The sequence below is a fragment of the Ciconia boyciana genome, chromosome 1 (genome assembly GCF_034638445.1).
Source record: "Ciconia boyciana chromosome 1, ASM3463844v1, whole genome shotgun sequence".
NCBI classification, from domain to species: Eukaryota; Metazoa; Chordata; class Aves; order Ciconiiformes; family Ciconiidae; genus Ciconia; species Ciconia boyciana.
The window spans coordinates 213,270,092-213,291,006 of NC_132934.1; the positions used below are offsets into that span (position 1 = coordinate 213,270,092).

Genomic DNA, 20,915 nt, shown 5'->3' on the forward strand with positions numbered 1-20,915 from the left:
CAGCCCAGGACTGTGTTGCAGGTCTCCTGCTTTTCTCACCGTTTTTTCTGCTGTTCACACATCTATCCCCCAGTCCTGACCCACCTCCTTCCCCCTAGTCTCAAATTTCCTTCTGTCACTATTTAAAGGGTTTCTCCTTAAACACAACATGCCTAAACGAATTCCTTGTCTTTCCATTAATAGCCTCTACATTCTTCTTCTCTCTACATGGTCAACAGCATAATTATTCTTCTCAGCAGTAAAGCCTACAAATGGGGGCACTTTTTTATCATTATTTTTAGTTGACATGCATGGCTACATCTATCAAAATCTTTCCTATTTTTCATTCTTAGTGTTTTCCTTTTGTGACAGGGGCACGTTTCAACATCCCATCATTACTCCTATGATAGGCTCCTCTGTGGTTTCTTTCCTATCTAAACTATCCTGAAATTCAACCATTGCCCTAAGTGCAGGGGAGTTTCAGTCACAGCTCACAGCTTTGTAGACACCAAAGCCTATCAAACAAAGACACATCCATAGGAAACCAAGATCTTGTCTTGCTTCATGCTTACTAAACTGAATGTTTGAATTTTTCAATGGCTCTTCTATTATTTAATAGACCTGTACATCTTAAAATAATTAAAGCAAAGGGGGACTTGCTTTGGCTCTGTTAAATGGCTATATTTTAAGTCCTCCTTATATACCCTATCTGTCCTATAGCACTCCAGTAACATGGAAAATGTAACTAGATTCCTGGAAGTCTGGATACTAACATAACACTATTGAGTTATACTGCCACTTAATTTATACAAACTTTTAATAGAAAAGTAATATGTGTTTGCAGAAGAATAACTTGACTTCCTTTTTGACTTGGTTTAAAAGACATCATCGCTCTTTTAAAATGGATTGTTATAACAGGGCTTATTGAAAAGTGAGCTGAATGAGGTAAAGAGTCTAAAAAATCCCTCTTACTAAAAACACAAAACTATATCTTAAGTCTTTAAATACAGGTTGTGGCACAGATGACCAGTAAATTCTGTAATCCTTACAGTGATGTTTACTACAGCAATTTTTAAGACAGGCGGTTTTATAATATCCACATTTTGCAGAAATGGTACAATACCATTAAAAAAAAAAGAAGAAGGTGATGCAGATATTAGTTGAAAATATGCCATTTTAAAATTCAGGCCAAGTCACACAAGCATGAGAAAAAAACATAAGACATGGTTTCAAAGACCTCAGGAAATACGTCATCCACCGCAGACTGGATTTATCTGAATTTTAGAAAAACCTATTGAGATTAGTTTTTACCTAATACTGCATAAGATGATTACAGCTATTTGTGGCACTTTAATTCCTGCTAGAAACAAAATGATGTTTTATAGAGATGTATCTACCAAAAAAAAAAAAAAAGCAACCCTGACATAAACCTCTTTCATCCATTCTCATTCCGCAGAACAGCCTTCTAAGCTGTAAAATCATGCACTTTTCTTAATGAAATGAAGGCTAGACAAATATATAACAGAGGTTTTTAGAAATAAATTGTACTAAACTATGTATTGTATTACTAAAACTGATTAAGTTTCATAAAGAACTGCAAAAAAAATGTTTGGTTGTTTTGACATATCCAGATGACTGTTATTACTCTCTTTCATAGTTTTCCTTCTTTATCTCTGCACAATGCCTCCAAGATGCCCCATTACGACAATCCCAACAAACGAAGCATTTGGATTTCCGCAGGTTTCATTTCCTCTTCCTTGCAGGGTTTTAAAAAAATAAACACTCACGTCACAACAACACGTGCTACAATTTGAGAGGACCCTGTGATTTTAATATCATCTAGCTATGGATGACCCTACAAAAAGCAAAAATCCTTACAAGCTCATAATAACAACAGCACCATAACTCCTCACCGCGCATAGAAGGATTGGTACAATCCTTTTGGTGAAAATAACTTGGAATTGACTGAAGAGTAATGTCAATATCTAAATATGAGTTCTTCCCCTTGCACGCTCCTTCTGAAGAGTTTCTCCACCTCCTTCCTCTTAGGGCTGGATTTTCAAAGCATTGTGTTTGGGCCGCTGAAGTGAAATGGGACTCCAGAGACAGCAGCTCCACATGTCACTTTGAGAATGTACCTCTTAGCAACTAACTCACTCAGCTGTAACTGAACACAGCGACTCTAGCAACAAGTCCAGCAACAAGAACAGCCCGAAGGGAGAAGGAGATGCTTTTGAACCCAAATTAAAATGTAAAAGGACAATCCATCAAAAAACCTTCTGTAAATCACTTACAGATCTTTTACTTCAATATTTGTAGTCACTTCTTGCATGTGTAGAATATATATATGAAAACTATTGAATCCTCATTTTTCTCATGTTACTCCCTTGCTCAGTAGTCAATAGTTAATATTTATGAAACACATTGAAGATAAAAACAATCATGCGCGCATTGAGAGCCCAAGTTCAAACACGGCTGGTTGAACCACAATCACACAAGCATAAATTTGAGAACAAAAGGAACTAGACAACACTTAAACTTAGGTGCTCAGATTTGAAAAGTGCCTCTAACTATATTTATTCTTCTTCATCAGTTCAAGATATACTAAATTTAAAGAAATCCTACAGATTTTTAAAGCATTTTGGAAGTTAACGAGAATTGAACACACACTTAAAGGACAGGGATGGTTACAACAGCTGAATTTATTCATAAAGGACTTAAATTCTACTGAAGCTGTAGGACCTACAAAAACTCAATTTGGCACATAAAATTATGTTAACTTTATGCCTGGTAGGAACATGCACTTCTGCATCCAAGTTAATGATTCTGTACAAAAATCACATTTTTCATTAGTAGTTACAGCCTAAATATTCAAAAGGTCAATCAATTCTGGATAAAACCAATGTTTGACAGTTGTAAAGGAGATCAAGTTTTGGAAGTGATGAACACTTGGACTCAAAATTAAGCCTAATTAAGAATTGGCACTCAAAAATGGATGCTTTCAAGACCATTAGGCATTCTGCAAATATAAAAGACAAAGGGACATTAGCAGTACAGAACTTTAAAAGAGCCCAGAAACTCTGCCTTACATATTGCTTTGTATGGTGGTCTGATTTATAGGTGAATGGAAGAAACTATGACGGGAAGCTAAAACAGATGTCTTGGAAGTGGGGGTTTTTGAAATACTGATTATGCAAAACCCTCATTATTGATTGTGTAATAACGTCATCTACCACACTTAAAATACTAATGAGAGGTCACTCTTTTGTATTATTCCAGAACCTAGACCAACCAAATAGAAAACCAAATGTAATAATGAGAGACTTTAAACGTGTCTTGTGATTCCCAAATCTCTTTTATAAAAAGAAGCATTAAGAACAAGAAACAGACATCCAAAGGCCTACAAATTAAAATGCTATCTATCTAACTTCCGTCACACCACACTCCTCAATCTGTTATTGTGGCAATCACAAGATTTCATTTATTCTTTGGATTCAACTTTAATGTAGCTATAATAACTTTTTCATTTCTGGCATATGTAATACATCAACAAATACTGTAGTGTAGCCACACACAAAGCACACATGTTGTTAGAACACTTTGAAGGATTACTTCAAAGTACTGCAGAAGTAAATGTACAGCTAATGTCACTTCTGTGACTTGTGCATTTCTTCAGCACATACTTCTATATCCACAGTTATCTTCATAAAAATAACAGAAATGTCCTATCTTTTTCATTCTTTAGTTCAAATCTATTTATAACTATTTGGTAAATACCATTCAATTATGAATCTATTTCCTTTTTTAAAGAATACACAGCAATTAAAAATTATGTAGGGTTTATAAAATAAAGCTAATCACTTTAAAGAAGCTGAGGGAAATTACAAGTAAAGTAGCATTGACACAAATTAATTCCATTTGCAGGAAATGTTAAGAGACTGGTAACATACATTTTTCATAAATGCAACAGAAATTACTGAAACTCTTCCTGGACCTCCATCGTCTTCACAGTAATAGTGCAGTACTGATGTGCTTCTACTTTTATGATATATAATCAAAATTCTTCCCTAGCTGCTACTGATTGTAGCTCTGTACCAATGAGCACAATTGGTACTCTGGCTTCAAACAACCATAACTTGAAGGTACGTGTGCTTCCACAAACATCATTTGTGTTAAGAAATGTGCCCTCCAGACTAGTTCTGCACAAAATGTACAGATGTTTGTGAAGGAATAAAACACTGAGGGGCCAATGCAATGCGAGCAAGAGGGCAGAGGGAGGTAGAGCAAGGGTGATGCACAGTTACTGTCACCACTTCCCATGACTGGCAGCACAGGATTGGCACAAGGGACAACGGAGATGCTACAGCACACCTTGAAATGACCTTGAAAACATTATATATAATAACTTATGGAGGTTATTTTATATAAAGCTCCAAAACACCAAGTGCTCGATTTTGACAAATACCATCATTTACAAGGTGAAACAGGGACCTTCAAGTAAATGGAAGAAAGACTGAGCAATCTGCCAGCACGTCTATTTGAACACTGCGACATCGCATGGATGGGAACATTCTGCCAAAGTTTCACTGTGTCCTTGAGCATTTTTCTTGACTCATTTCTGAGTTTCTTTGGCTGACACTTTTCACAAAAACATAATGCAAAAGACACAAAGATTTTAGATACTACTTGGTGCCAGTGAAATCAATGAAACTTTGGCCATTTACCTGTGTGGAGATGGCTTCATCTTCAACTTTGCATAAACAGTTATATCCTACTCTGGTTCAGTAACTTCCATTAAACAAAGGAAAGCAGCAAGGTTTAGGAATAACCATTCAATGCCTTATCTTGCATGAGTTTTTTGTTACTCTTTTTTTCACTATAAATAAGAAAATATCTTTGAAATATCAGGACAATGAGTTTCCCCACAGAGAACGTTGAAGGATCATCTCAACGTGCTGTTCCATTGTAAACACAAATTAAATAGTGACCAATAAAAAAAGTTACTAGGTCTGGCCTAGCTCTGGCCTTCAAGAGCATACATCTAGCATTAAATTTTAGTACCTACCTAGAAGTGCCTGAAACAAGCTGCTCTTAAAGATGCCCATCACCTTTCTGATGGCTTTTTTCAGTTGTTGCTCTTCTGGTTTCCTTAGTTTTTTACAATATTCTTCCAGCAGCACTAAAGCTCGGTCAGTATCTGAAAATGAACAAGAACAAAAAAGAAGTATTTTATTGGCTTTGGAAAGTATTTAAATGCTCAAATATTAACTCCACATTCCTAAAGGCATTGTTCACACATGTAAGGAACATTTACAACAAATGTTGTTGCATTCCGTTGTTAGCCGTATGCCGTGAGCAACATAGGCAAAATGGAGAGATTAACCCAATACCAAAGAAAGGAAGATTACTGTGTGTCTGAGATCTCCCTGCACAGGGAAAATGATCTTTTGAATGGCGTCTACAACAAGTGTTCAACTTTCATTTATCCCAAACCAGCTGGAAGCTATGGGGTTTGGACCAAATTACAATTTGCAGAAGCTACAAAATTATAGACAATAACCATTATGGATACCCATGCAGGAAAACTGGCCTTAAAACGTATTCAGAGAAGACATGAAAGTGTTTGCTTGGCATCTACAGCACTCAGATCTCTGTTCTCTGAATAGCAAATGTGTATCTGAAAGGCAGGTGTCCAAGAGGGTGGTTGGGTTTTTTTCTGTTCTCTCACTACATAAAATTTCTATCTACCCCTTTGGTAAAAATGAGACTTTAAGAGCAGACTTCCATTCATGTGTTGGCCCAAATGTAGCAATCCAGCCTTTCTGTAAGAGTCCAGAGAAAAAGAGCTCTGTTTCTTCTACTGCTATTATCTTTGTAGTCATTTGCCAAGAGCATGAGTGACATGTAAAACTGTATGAAATCCAAACATCACCATCTTACATATAAGAAAACAAAGGAAAATGGAGAATCAGACTTCATCTTTCCTTCTCCCCATCCAAACTAGCTCACAGAAATGTCCACACACATACATATATGACACTGAGATATCTGCACACACTTTTGTAATTATATTGCCACCAAGTTTGCAATAAGATTACCAAACAGTAAAAAAAAACCCCAAATTAATAATTATAGTGAAACAAGTGCCTCAACCTTGATCTCTTACAGTAGAGTTCAATGCAAGCATCATTACCAGGAGAGGTTCAGACTCTTTAGTTAGATTAAACTCAATGAAGTATTGTAAAAAGGCTTGGAAAGGCAAAACAGACTGCTTTTATCATTCTTTTTTCTAAATAACTGAAAGAAAACTTCTTTTTCACTATGTAAAAATTAATCGCCTTTGTTCATCCAAGGGTCTTGAACATGATCCCCGTAGGGTGGGCCTTGTGGTGTGACAATTAGATGAGCTCACAGTAGGCGCAGAGACACAACTTGTATTCTGCAATTTGATAACATTCTCAAATTAAAAAGGGGAAATATTTAATCAATGATTAATGTTTGAGAAGATGCAATTTCTTTTTCTCCTCACAGAAATTCTGGCTGGTCACAAGCATTTTATCAGAGAAATGAAAAACATAATGAATAAAAAGGAATGGTATTTAAATGTGTATATATATGCACACACATATATAAAAATATATGTATATATCACATACATATGAAGATTAGGGAGCATTTCATAGCAGTGTAGACATTTATACAATGAAGGAGCTCACAGTTCTCTGCTGCAATTATACCTTGAGGGGATCTCCAGGAGGAAGCCCTTCTTTCTGTGAGAGCTGTCCCTGGGGCAGGTTAAGGATTAGGCAATTGCCTGTTTTCACCTAAAGCCAATAGTGCACTTAGGACCCACTTATAACCTACAGAGAGAGAGATCAGCTCTTTTGAAGGCCTGGTCACACCACCTGGGCTGGGCTCCCACCACAGATCACCCAAACCAAAAGCACAGCCTCAAAACAAAGTTCTGGATCCAAGTGGGATATGGTTGGGGTATTCCCAATAAATGGTTGGAAATAAAGAATATGTGACATGTGAGCTCAGCTTCTTTTGCGTTGAAAAAGCCAATCACATCATACCTTTCACTGACCTCATGACTGTGTCTGACTCGCCTGTGATGCCTGTGCTTTCGTCTATATACTGAGAGTTCTGGTTTCCTTCTACAAAATAATTAATAGCTTAAAGCATGGGATGGAATCAGGCATTCACCTTCCCCCCAGTACAGACAGGCATATGCAATGACTATATGATTCTTTATATTAAACTGAAGCAGCAGAGAGTGGTGGAAAACCACTGCAAAGTATCTGGTACTGAGGACACTTTTGAGGAGTGGACTGTCTGAGAAATCAGGAAAATGGGATTTGAATGCCTGCCTCCCTTTGGGCTCCACCCAAGAGGCACTCTACCACTCCTTCTTTCTTAAGTCACTTGGTGAAGCATGCTGACATCCCCTCCTTCATTAATCATTCCTTCCCTAAGGTCTATGGTTCTTATTTTAAAAAACAGCTACAAAATGTAGCATCCTTTGGGGGTATGAGCAGAGCTTTTATTTTCACTTAAATTATTGTTTTTCAGTTCATCAAGATGAAAAAAGCCTACTTCAGTTGACCCCAAACCAAATCCTACACTCTACAAACTGAACAACCAGCAACAGAGCACAGTTCCAGTGTTAACTCTAAATCCTGGCTAAATCCCAGATCAAGTAATTATCCTCCTCCCTAATTTTCCTCTCTAGCTTTAATGGGACACATTAATTTTCACTCCCTCCCTAAGCTTTTGCATGGAGTTGCAGCTTTTCCCTGCACAATTGCACTTGGTAGCAGTATATCTAGTTTTCCAAATAACCTGTGATGTGTTGCATGTGCTGGGAGATCCAGTCACCTCTGGGATGCCCGGTTTTGCTGAAAGCCACCATTGATATTCTGGTACCAACTGGAAACACATCTTGACCAAGAGAATTTTAGCATGTCAGGGAGAGGGCTGTGTCACCACTGCTACTGGAGCACTCCTGAAAAACCAAGGGGCTTATGGAGACTCTTTGAATATCCAGTTATTTTGGCACTAGATTGGGCTTTCAAAAAGCAACTTGCAGCCTTTTAGTTGAACTTGACTGATTATAAATTACTCGGGACTGGATCTTCATATGGATTTGTAGAGTATTCAGCATGATGGGGCATAATCCTGTTCAGCACTGCCACACAACATCCATACCTCTGCACAACAATCAAACAGCTATATGAATAATACAATAATATGGTATGTCTAAAGAATACTAAGTAATCCCTCCAAGATGATAACCATCTTCAACTCCCAGTTATACCCAAAGCAGATGAGGACATCCAGTACTTTGCCTTTTGGGGCTGTCTGACAGCTACAAAGTTTAAATAATATTCGGCTGCAAGAACTGAGTGCCTGGACTACAGCACAATAGTCAAATAGGAACCATATTCCTTGCCACCCAAATAAAACCAAAGTTTCTGAAACTGAATTCCCACACATTCTTCTCATCAAGAAGAATGGCAGACTAGTGGTTTTCATGAAGGACTGGATCACTGTATGTATGGGATGACAATACCCACTGGAGCACACAATTCATTTTTAGCAGCCAAAATAAGTCCTGTACCTTACAGTCAGAGTGTATCATAAATGCAACCAAGAAATCTTTGTTGTATAGTACCACTATTCTTCAGTGCCTACACCAAAACCAAATTCAAGCAAGACCACAAATCTACTGAACAGACAATTTAATATTCCAAGTTGTGGGCCTCCGTGTTGATCCTGAGTAGGTTCTTTGTCTGATAACAAAAGACCACTGAAAAGTCAATATCACCTGTGCCCCATGGGGTCTACTGGATGTAGTTCTAGTTTTTCTTATTGTTTCTTTGCATATTATGACACTATTTTTAAATTGATCCTATTGGCTTTGAAAGATTACTTTGACAAGAACCATTCAGAAGACACAGTCCTACAAAAACTCACATATATTCTAGACAGTATCTGCATTACTGTTTTGTTTAAATAAATCATACTCAAAACACCTTAATACAATAATGAGAAAAATTTATTTAAAGACAAAACAGAGTTTATGGTCCTATGGTATCTTGTCCAAGAGATTATCAATTAACCCAAGCTAACTAACAATTCTGTAGATTTTATTGCTTTATCACTCCATAATTTTTTAACCGGTTCATAATTGTTTATGGTTTATGTTACTGATCAGGGAATGGGCAATTGTTACAATACAGCAAATCAGAAATATGTGATACTGAAAGACAACTGTAGATCAGTAACTTTGTTTACTGAATTTCTTTGGAAAACTTTTTTCTCCCTCAAACAATCTAAAGTTTTATCACACACAAAATGATTTAATTTGTCTTCTACAGAACGAGTCTCTGCCTAATGTAATGTGTTGATCTATATAAGAATCAAAAAAAGGCAAATCCTTTCCTTTGAGTTATTATTCTAGATGGGATCATTAGAGAATAATCCACACTTTATAGTCCCCACGCTTTATAGACACACTTTTACATAATGTAGATTTTTAAAGTTCCATAAGTAGACAGTTATACTATAGAGCCAAAAAATCTGTTGGGGCAATGCTTATACATCTGATGAAACAAATAATAAAATTACATAGAAAATGCATTGTTAATACAACCCAAGTTATATTTTATCAAAACATAGCTTCAGTATAACTTACAGAGAAAAAGTTTTCCAGGGATACTGTCAACAAGAAATGAAGCCATACATACAAGCAGGTACAGAGTAATGTGTATTATATATCAGGAGACCTGAACTTCTCACCAATAAACAATTGTTTCCAAAAGCATTGTCCTTAAAATGTAAGCTAAACATATGAAAGACTAAGTGTCACAATTACACATATTTAAAAGCAAGAAAGGAAATTCTGCAATTACTTTGTTTTACCATCTACTTTGAGAAAATGATGTCAAAATCAATTCTACCTTAGCTACTTCTCAGGATCCATAACCAAGATGTGGATGCCACTTGCAATACTAACCAGTACCTTAAAGCAGAAGGATTCCCTTCCTCTTCTGGTTTATTTCTGGGTCTTTGCCATGCTCTTATTTTTTGCAAGCACATTTTAGAATCACTGAAACTCCATATAGGCAAGGAGACACAGAAAAAATTGAGCTTCAGTTTTTTCAGTAAAAGTGCAATAGGTGGGCACTCTGCTTTTCATTAAATGAATATGTTTAGGTGAATGGAAATCTTATGGGAGTTATGTACACAAAAACTGAGTTACGTGCTTACATGGTGCAGGTGCACGGTGCTTGTGAGGACACCCATACAACTGCCGAATGAGTAAAGAAAAGCACGTAAATTCTGTGAAATCAGAATGTCATTTTTTTAAGTACACTTTACACTGGTCTAAACAACTACGCAGCTGCAGCACTACAGAGGAACAAGCTCCATGGTGTCCTCTGAAATACCTGTACATTAGTTTGACCCTGTAGACCCAATGCTCAATTATTTACTTAAGGAAAATATAAACACCCCTGGGAGCTGTGCTTGCTTGAAGGCAGAAGGATTGGATTTCACTTACACGCCATTTGAGTTCGTCTAACTATACTTGGTGCGGCACTTGAAGTATAGTACCAGGAGAGTTGAAGCACTCCAGCTCTGCTGGTATGGAGACAGCTGTGTTGATTAAAAAGTCTTTGATATGGACTGTGCATTCATATGGGACAGAGGATGACACAGCCATGCCCGCACATGGCAGTTCACAAAACATGATGTCTATGGGAACAGCTATAGGATACAGGAAACAGTTTTCCTAAATATCTCCCAGATGTTATTCAAAGCATTTATCCTTTAGATGAACTAAATAGATTAGATCTGAAGATAATTTAGGAATATCTATGAATTTCAATAATTAAATTGGAAAAGATTTGACTAACAGGATTAATTGAAACTATACGAGAAAGATAAAACCGATTCAAAACCAGTCTCCAAGAAGCTCCATTTTCAAAACTCCTCAAACCAGGGTATGTTGAATGATGATGACTCAAAACAAAGAAACAGATGACGGAAGCACCACATAATTCAGACAGATGCTGTCATGTACCTACTTTCAAGCCTTTAGAGCTCCTTCTGGTCACAATAAATCCATACAGGCAAAACTCTATATGGACCCATACACAATACTGGCAGGACCAAACACTGGTTTTACGGACAAATTGCTATGCTTTGAACACCCACAAGTCTGCTGAGAGCTGCTGCTGCCTTCCATAGGGGTATGATCCTGTCACCCAGCTCCTGCTATGAAGCAAGGTAGCTCAGAAGATGGAGAGAAAAAAAGCAAATACGATTCCAAACTCATCAGGAGCTGGAAACTTCTGCCTGGCACATGCAAGAAATCACAGTCAGGTGGTTAACAGTGCCCTGCACCAGCACAAGGTAGTATCAGGCAGCCACTGCCTCTCAGGGAACCCCAGATTTGCTCATATTTGTATTTCTTTCCTCCCATTGGCATCAGAGTTTGTGAACGAAAAGAATTTTGGGGTACAAGAGTATGGAAAAATGATGACTTAAAATAAACAAAAAATATTGTTTCATCAGTGATGAGTGTTTAACATTAGTTGAGCTCTAACCCTGAACTGATAAGACTAAGGGGTTTTTTATTGCAATTTCTCTTTTTTTTTTTCTAATTGTATCTACCCCCTTTCCTAAGAAAAATCTTGATTATTTTCTGACTTGAGAAGTCTGTAGCATAGGTGACTTTTTAAAGAAAAACACACCAACACATTTCAGGAGACCCTTTCCAGGTTTTGGACAACCAGAACTGGGAAAATGTAGGGCACTGAAGCTGGAAAAGGCATGAAGAATGGGGGAGGAAAAATGCAGCAGCCAAAATAGAAGTGAGAAATCAGAGCACTGGGAAAGAGAGCAAAGAAGTCTTCTCAGTGAACTTTGATAACTTCAGAAGAAAAGGATCTCCAAAACTACTTTTACTTTTGGAGAGTTCAAACCTTCATTTAGACAACTATTGACAAAAGAGCCAGAGGTCTGAGCAAACACTGTTCCTCACCTCAATTATTTTAAGATCTCTTGATTTGATCCTCTGCTCTGGAAAGCTCAAAACATTAAAAAGAGTTGTTATAGTTCAATGGGAGGGGATGCAATATGTTGTAAGAAATTTCCAGGCAACTTGCCCCAGCACTGATCCAAGCTGAAGCCATCAGTAACTCGTTTACCTTTCTTAATCTTCACACACAACAGCAAACACAAAGGAATAAATCCTCTTAGTACGCAATGCTCCATACACACACCTGGGCTTTAAAACCCCTATATGAGACTGTATTTTAAAATCTGAAGTTTCTAAACTGGAGGTGTAAGCCAGTTAAATTTTAGAAAGAAACACAAGAAACAGTACACTAAGATGGTTGAGAAAAACACAAGCTGTAGGCTCCAATGCTTCAGAAGGCTTGAGAACTATTAGACAAATGACAATCATAAAATATACACATACAAACATAAATATGAGACACAAATTAATCTAGCAGATTGCACAGAGGGAAAGCAGACGGGAATATGTAGCTCTGTACAAACCAGAAAGCTCTCAGCATCTAGGCCCTTCAAATCTGCAATAGGACTTTAATGAACTATCAAGAAAAGGCAACATATGGGTTATGCAACCTTGAGGAAACATAAGGCATTACGTATGTGACAAATACTATCACCCAGTGTGATGAGCAATCACAACAAACAAGCAAAAGGGTTAAAAATAACAGCTCCTGAGAGTACGCATTACACGTAAACCCATCTTCTGTCCTACTAGGGAGAACAAGTGGGTAGAAAAAGGGGGGTTTAATCATTTAAGGGATTACCAGGCAGGCTTATTTCTGGGGTTTCAGCTTTTAGGAACCAGATCGGCATACAGAGGAGACTGACACATGGTCTGTGAAGATTAACCTTGGGCCAGTGGAGACACTCTTTCAAGGAATGATCTTTAAAGTTAAGGTTGCACTCTGAGTTGCCCTCGCTCTCCGTTAACTGTAAAAAGAAGTGCAACCTCCCCAAACTAACCATAGCCTTGGTGAATTCTCTGCACAGCCTGCTTTCCTGCAAAACACAAATTTAGGAACAGTTTAGTTGTGAAGTGCTGTTATTCTAGACTTTGATGCTGTTAGCAGACAAGAAATGGGCCAGCTATTCTGTGAGAAGAACCGCTATGCAAGTACCACAGCAAATTTCACAGAACAAGGCAATAGTATACGGTCAGGTATATTACAGGGAAACCAGGCATCCAAGTGTGAAGGGAAACTGGACCAGAGTAAGGAGGACGGGCAACTCTGCACTGAATGGTGTTAACATGCCGTTGCACAAATAGCCACTGCAAAAGGCAGCAACTGAACGGCAGAAGTTGCACATCAGCCTCTTGTTCCAGAATCTTGATTTGTGCAGATGATGCAACGAACAGGGCTAAACGCTTTGCAAGACAGATTGCTTTGAAGGGCATGAGTTATGCTATGATTTGTCAGCTGAATTCTCTGAGAAACAGAAATTACAGACACACAGAGCCTGGAAGAGCCTTATTAGGTTTTCCGTTTACCTCCCTGCTGTGCAGAAGGACCCAGACTTACATCCGTCCCATTGATGCCTGCCTAACTGCACTGGTAACCTCCTACAAAGTCCACAAGACCCCTCACCATGTGATTTCAGTGCTGGAAGGTTCTAGTGTGTTTTTTCTACTATATAATTTCCATCTTTTTTGTGATAAATCAAGACAAATACTTGTTGTCCTCCAGATGTTGACGTGGAAAGCAAACCGCCATTATATCCTTTATAGCCTCTTCTGTATTGTGTGACTTGTCAGGTCCCTCCCCTAACTCAGTCTCCTTCTTCCCAGGCTAAACAGTTCCAGCCCCTGCAACTTTTGTATGGTTTACATTGTAATGGTTTACATTTCCAAAGCCTCTTATTTTCTTTTCTGGAATTAAATTTATCTTAAAGCACAATCTCTAAACTCTGGCTGAAGACCCAGTAATGCCACAGAACACAGACTGGTGGATGAAGCTGGACAGAAGTAATGTCAGCTTTAGGAAACATCACACACACAAAAATGACCAGGGAAGCGATGATAAAAAAAGCGTGCTTGGGGTTTTTTTTTGCTTGTTCGTTAAGAATGAGACTTTTTGTCTAATTTACTATAAAGAAAACTGGCTCCTTAAGAAAAAATTCAATTATCAATGATGATTAGCTGCAATGTAAGTTTGTTGTCTAAGTATCTTCATGCTTGATTTTACAACGTGTAACCATACTTCTATTCTGTTAGACTGCTACTTTTACATATTTTTTAGGTTTAAATATATTCCTTTAAATATTACTAGCTAACTGTACTTACCCAAGGAACAGGATAACTCTATAAAGATCAGTTAGTGACTGGCTCAGCATAAAATCACAAACTTTTCTCCAGCATTTCTGCTTATCAGAAAGCATCTTGAAAACCAAGCTGCATTCCTGCTTTAGTGCCCCGAGACGGGAATATCTGACCCCTGCAATCCCACAGGTATCCCTCCTCTACTCACCCCTTCCTGTAAACTACAATTAAATCTTGAAAAAATACTTAGTATTTAGAGTAGAATCTGTTCATTTTATGTATCATGCTTTACCATAATAAAGAAGAGTCCACTTATTTCTTATCAGTGGCTCACTCTGGGACCTGGATTCTTCCTACTACATCACTTCTCTTCAGGGACCACAGAAGGGCTTTCGCAACTGCTGATATCAGCTGCTAATCCCACTGGGGCAAATCCTTTTTTTCAGTGAGCTCTTTTTTCCCAGCCACGTTGAAGGTAACGTGGGGCCTGCTCGTTAGTGATCCTTTCTCAAATTTCTTGACCTGGCTACACAGATTGTTCATGTCTTGGATCCTGAAGTGAGCAGGTTCTGGGGCCCTGAGACTCCTTCTAAAACTACAGAAACCCTGCAAATGTCAGTAGCTTCACCTGAACTTCTTGTTTCTGCCTTTCAAATGTCACAATGTTAAAATCTAGGTGTACAAATGCTAATATTAAATCAGCAATGCAAATATGAAGACAGAATGAAAAATGAAGCCACAACCCCCCAAAATTATGTAGCACCAAATGAAAACCTCTTATTTATGCAGCAGAATAAATGTAAATTGACATCTTAACAGTGTAAAATTATTAGAGCCCTGCATTGAAGAGCTTACAGTCTAATTCTATGTAATGCACAAAACTAGTGGAAGTTGATGTATAGTTACAAGAGTAAAAGCCAGAAGTTATACACTTATTACAGCTGTTGTGTTTTTTTTTTTTACTTTAAGAGAACATTCAACATCAAAATTATCCTAAATGTGAAAATCAGAATGAGACAGAAAGCTAATAGAAAGATGTCTGTTCTAGAATAAATAACTTCCAAACTCATACAAAAGAAGTATTATTTCATATGAAAGAAAAAAACGTGGAATTAAGAAAATTCAGATCTAATTCAGTAACACTGACATCTTTCTAGAGATGCAAAAAAATAAAATGGAATGAGACTAAACTGCCTTTATTTATTTATTACCAAAATACGCATTATGGTCTTACATTTTCTCACATTCACTTTAGAACTTTTCATTTAAGAACCTTTGTATCAGACTAGAGTCTCTGAGTTGATAAACAAAGCACATGCCTCCCGGCAACACCAGAAAATGAATTCTATACTTTGGGCATTAAACAATTGAATCTGTAGATCTGCAAAGTTTGGTTTGGGGTTTGTTTGTGGTGTTTTGGTTTTGTTTTTTTTTAAAAGCACAGCTCAGCAGGCATCCATCTGCAACGCAGTATTATTGTAGTGCACAACACCTAGGACTGAATTGGAAAGTGACCTGAATTATTCCACTACAGCATAATGTGATACATGCCATACAGCTAGGGGAGAAAAGAGCATTGTAAAACATAAAGTATCGGTTTCTGTTTGTAAAACCATAAATTGTCCAGCTTCCCTCTTTCCAGGAAACTCTACATGATTCATTTTCCTGATAAATGTGTTTTGAAGGAAGCATTGACATCTTCATCCCAAAAGTGAAGACAGACTTAAGGACATTTGCACTAACTTGTCCTGACAAAGAGTTTAATGCCACAAAAAGCTCCTCTGGACCACAGCCATTAAAAAGCAAATGGTTTCTTCACCTATTTTGTATGTTGGTTACTACTGTCATCACCTATCAGGTCAAGGTAGCTTCGCTGACTATTTCTGGGATGAATGTGGCAAGAGAAAACATGATCCTTATTTTTATAAAGATGTTGTTTGGCACTGTTTTAATCTACAGTAAACGCAAGAAGATCCCATAGTGAAACAGAACTTAAATACTTGTAAGAAGCAAGAACCTGGTATGACCTGACCAAAATAAGCAAATTGGAATAAGGCAAATTTTTCTCATTTTGCTGAAGCAGGGACTGCAAAATCATCTTTTATCACATTCAGCCACTAGTTACAAATGCAGCTTCTTCTCCATGGTCACCCTCTGACATCTAACTTGGCCATCTGGAACAAATTCAGAAGAAAATAAGAGAGGATGAGAAGGAAAAAGATATGCTTATAATGCAAGACACCGTTACTTCTACTGAGTGCAACATGCATTTAACAGGAACGAAGGAGAGGATGCACAGCTGCCTCTTGTGTCTGTATCAACACTATGGTTGCCTCCAGTTCTAGTGACTAACAGTACAATAATTTATAACACTTTTTTTCCCACAAAAATAATGAATAGTGTTCATTTATAGCATTCATAGAACGCACAACATCAGCTCTCATAAATATCTCAGCTAAGGAGATGGTTTTTCCACTAAAATTCCTATGAGAGACCGAGACATCGTCTAACTGAAGCAAGTGAGTTAGTGTGGTTACCCGATGTTCCCTCTACAGTCTACGGAGAGAGAAAATGACAATCGTCAAGAAGACAATTCAGCTCTTAGGTGGGTTAAAAAGCCTTTTGAAGGTGGATCTCTCTCTGCTGACCAAAGAAGCCCTCCAGGACAACAAGCTGGGCACCCTGCATAGGTGAGGCAACTAAAATGGGACGGATCTGCATTAAACAGCTGACAAATAACAGAACAATGGTAGAGCTGGAAAAATAATATAAATGTCACTGTTCCAACTCCAGAGTCCACTTAGCTTTGCAGCCTGCATTTATATAACAAAGAAATACTTGTTCTGTATTACGCCTGCTCCTATAGCTCTTTTGTGTGCAAAATATCTCACTGTTTCTCACAGAGGAAACAATGTCTGGCTGGAAAAAGATTACTGCCATAAAAGCAGCTATATCTTTAAATCAAAGCTTTATGGTGAAAGTTGGCAAAGATTAGATAGCAATTTTATGCTACTTGTTTGTTTAACTCTTGGAAAACTAAAATTGTTCTTTCCACAGCCCGCAAACATAACTTACAACTTTGCACTGCTTCCAGTCAATTCACTGTAAAAATTAAGAGGTAGTTGAACAGAACTTGGAGTGAAAAATGTGGCCTTTTAGCCATGTACTTATTTGTAAATACTTGTTCAGCAATTGAAAGGACAAAAAGCCTGTAATACCAGTGACTTATTAGAAGTAAAAGGGAAACAAAAATCTCCAATACGTGCTGGATTTCCTGCTGCAAGCTGTAAGGAGTCTACAACTACATTCACTAAGATTTTTGAGCTCAAAAAGTTATGATCCTAAATTTAAATTTTGTTATCTAAAAAGAAGTTGCCAGTTTTAAAGAGATTTAGGGCATGAAGAACTCCAATGCATTAATGGGAGCTAGCTTTGTCTGGTCCTTTATGAACTTTGCTTTAAAAGTTCCTGCCGAGTTGTTTTCAGACCCCTTCCTTTCAACAGACCAGCACATAAAGTTAGCATTACCACTACAAAATCCAGCATTTCATAAAGCGTATCTGTCAGATTCTTCTAAATGGCACAGAAGTAGTCCACATGGAACTGAGACTTTTAAATTCTTGACATTGATGTGCTTAATAAAACATGTCCTTGAAAGCATTTCTTTATGTAAAAGGTATGATGAAAAAAGTTATTCCATGACAAACAGGATCAGCATGCCTTTACAAACTGGCTACAAAGGTGGAGTGAGTCAAGATGATATTAATAGCAGCCCACAGGTTTCATCTGGCTAAAGATACGATTCCTCTCGCTGTCAGAGACAGAAAATGGGATGAGGGCATTATAAATCCCAACATTCAAGTATCTCTTACTGCCTAGACATAGCTAGAGGTGTAAAGACGATGACAGGGTTAGTCTAGAAGCACATGTGCAGCCAGGCATCTAGATGTGGGGGTTCCTGCCATCGCCGTGTGAATCACAAACAGGGTTCCAAAACTGGAATCTGGTCTCCATCACAGAGGAGCATGGATCTAATTAGCTCCTTCCGTCACTGTGAAAGACATGAATGAATTACAGTAACATTTTATGCCCTTAACTGTTCCATAGATGAATCCAAAATATATGCAATTACAGATCTAAATATAGTCCCTTACAGTTAACGGAAATCAACTCAGCTAAGTAACTCAGGGAGGGAGGGAGAGAAGACATCTAAAAACACACAAAAACCTGACTTCACTTAGTAACCTGACTTCAATCTTCTGTATGGTAATACTATTTTACTTCGAAGCGACACTTTCCTCAAGAAGTTCCATCAATTTGTTATTTTTAGGTGTATTCAAACATATCCTCATTTGTTTGTGAAAGTAAAGTAAAAATTAAATGAAAATAATTAATTTCTTTCTCAAATTTGTTCATCCCATATCATCTCTAAATGGCACTGTCCAACAAATAATTTTGGAATTAAAATCAAATATCTCCTTTGATTTAAAATTTTAAGTGTATTTAAAATTTTAAGTGTACTTAAGCAACCAAAAGCCAAACAGAATAGCCATTTGTTTAATCACGCAGCAATAGTGCAATAACCCATACAATGTCTCGCCCCTTATCCAAAGGGAGCACATTCAATGCCTGCAGAGTACTCTGTTCTCCCTTTCCAGCCTTGACTTTTTTTTTTGTGCTGAGACTGACAGCAAGCATGCCAGCTCTGCAAATAGTCTTGGGAATGTGGAGCCTTATTTCCCTCCAGAATGAAGTGAGAAAACAAAATCCTTTCACTCTAGCACATCAGGCAAGGGCAATCACATACTGACACAAACATGATCAGAACCAGGAGCAAGCCTTTTTTTCCACATCAACAAGAAATCAATGCTTCCTCTAAGTTATATGGTTTTTTACTATTAAGTAAACTATTTTCTTCCTGACAAAACAGGCCTAGAGTTTTAAAAGCAAGATGGCAGACATCATATCAAGCAGTAAGGTAAAGTGTAAATTAGGTCCAAAGCTATGTGAAATTTCAGACCAGTACTGGATGTGAGAGCTCTTTCAAAGGTAAATTCTCAAAATGCATTCACTGTTCTTCAGAAAAACCAAGAACCGGTCAACGCCAAAGAAATCTGTGTTTGGTAACAACTTCCATATATATAAATAACATTTTAAAACTTGTTTTTACAGGTTTCTCTGTCTCGAGATTGATTTTAGGAGAGTATTTTGATCAAATCCAAAATAGCAACACATAGAGAAGTGCTGAAAGGGAGAGGGATAATCCTGTCCTTAATGCTGCTATTGAAATACAAACTTTTGCACAGCCTAGAAGAGAGTATCCCACTGAGACTTCTGCAGATGGCGTGGGTGGGAAAGACAGTAGACATGAACTCCCAAATACATAAGACCAGAAAGGGAAAATAATTCACCAACAGAAATATGAAACTGGTTAGACACAAAGTGCTGTCAAAAGCATAAAGCAAATAAATGGGAAAAAAAAGAACAGGGAAAAATCCCGTCAATCTCCCTAATATTCACAAGGGATTACTTGTAACAATAGCAGATTTTATTTCAAATGGTAGCGTGTTTCAAGTTGCCAGCATGCTTTTAATTACATTTAGAAAGTTAAAGTCTATTGCATGGACTAGACAAGTAATTCAAAATATAATAAAGTTGCTGATTCACTAACATTTTTAATCCTGCAATTTACATGCTTAAATAAATTTTTAACAATATTCTTTTAATATCCTTTTAATAGATTCACACTGGCAACTTCAGTACACTGACTGATGTGACAGTTTAAAGTATTTCAAGGAGGATATTTGGGTCTCTTGAGTTTATATTTTAAAATTGTCAAAACACATATCCTCATAAGACAGAAGAAGAAATTAAAGCCTTGATGTACATTAAGACTGACCCAGACTGTCTTGAAACAAACAGGAAATCCACAGATTTTTAAGGCCAGAAGGGACTGCTGTGATTGCCAATCTAACTTCCTGCACAAAGGAACCCATAAGAGTTCACCCAAAAAATCCTGCCGCAAGTATTTTGAAACTGAATTACAGCTAAACATCCGGCACAGAAACATCCTTAGGGTAAATCACCTAATTCAGGATTAAGACTTAAAATATGAAAAGACAGTCTTAATTTTCCTTCTGTAAACAGGTAGAGTATGCAAGCCTCACCAGTGCATCAGGGTGACACGTTTACAGCACAGCAGGATGAATTATTAAGGGATGGTACTCCTCCATACGCATTCCCATCTTTACTACACATAATTGTAAGTAATTGCATGAATGACAATGCGATTCATTAAAATATTTCACTTTTGAAAATTCGTTTCTACATTGTCATCGGTTAAAATACAATCACAAAATCCATTTATTGTTTTTTGTACGAAAATAACTCTAGCAATCTGCGTGTTTTTATAATCACTTACATAGTAAATGTTAACTCATAACTGATACCGAAGGGTTATTCCTACAAGGAAAAGAATCCATAGTCACATCGACTATATTCCCATTGCTGTTGTGTAACATTCACTTTTTGCTCCTTCCCCCACGTTTTGGTATCATCAGATCCAGGGATATATCAGATCCAGGGACATCTGGAT

The 20,915-nt window shown here is 37.4% G+C and overlaps 1 protein-coding gene across 1 annotated transcript in view; it reads right to left on the bottom strand.

Moving 5' to 3' along the window:
• The window catches only part of DLG2 (discs large MAGUK scaffold protein 2), a 1,049,275-nt gene that overhangs the window by 1,025,616 nt on the left and 2,744 nt on the right, over positions 1-20,915 (bottom strand). The window contains exon 2 of the mRNA XM_072850809.1: positions 5,045-5,176. Within this exon, the coding sequence (XP_072706910.1) occupies positions 5,045-5,176 (132 nt within the window). The remainder of the gene's footprint in view (positions 1-5,044; positions 5,177-20,915) is intronic.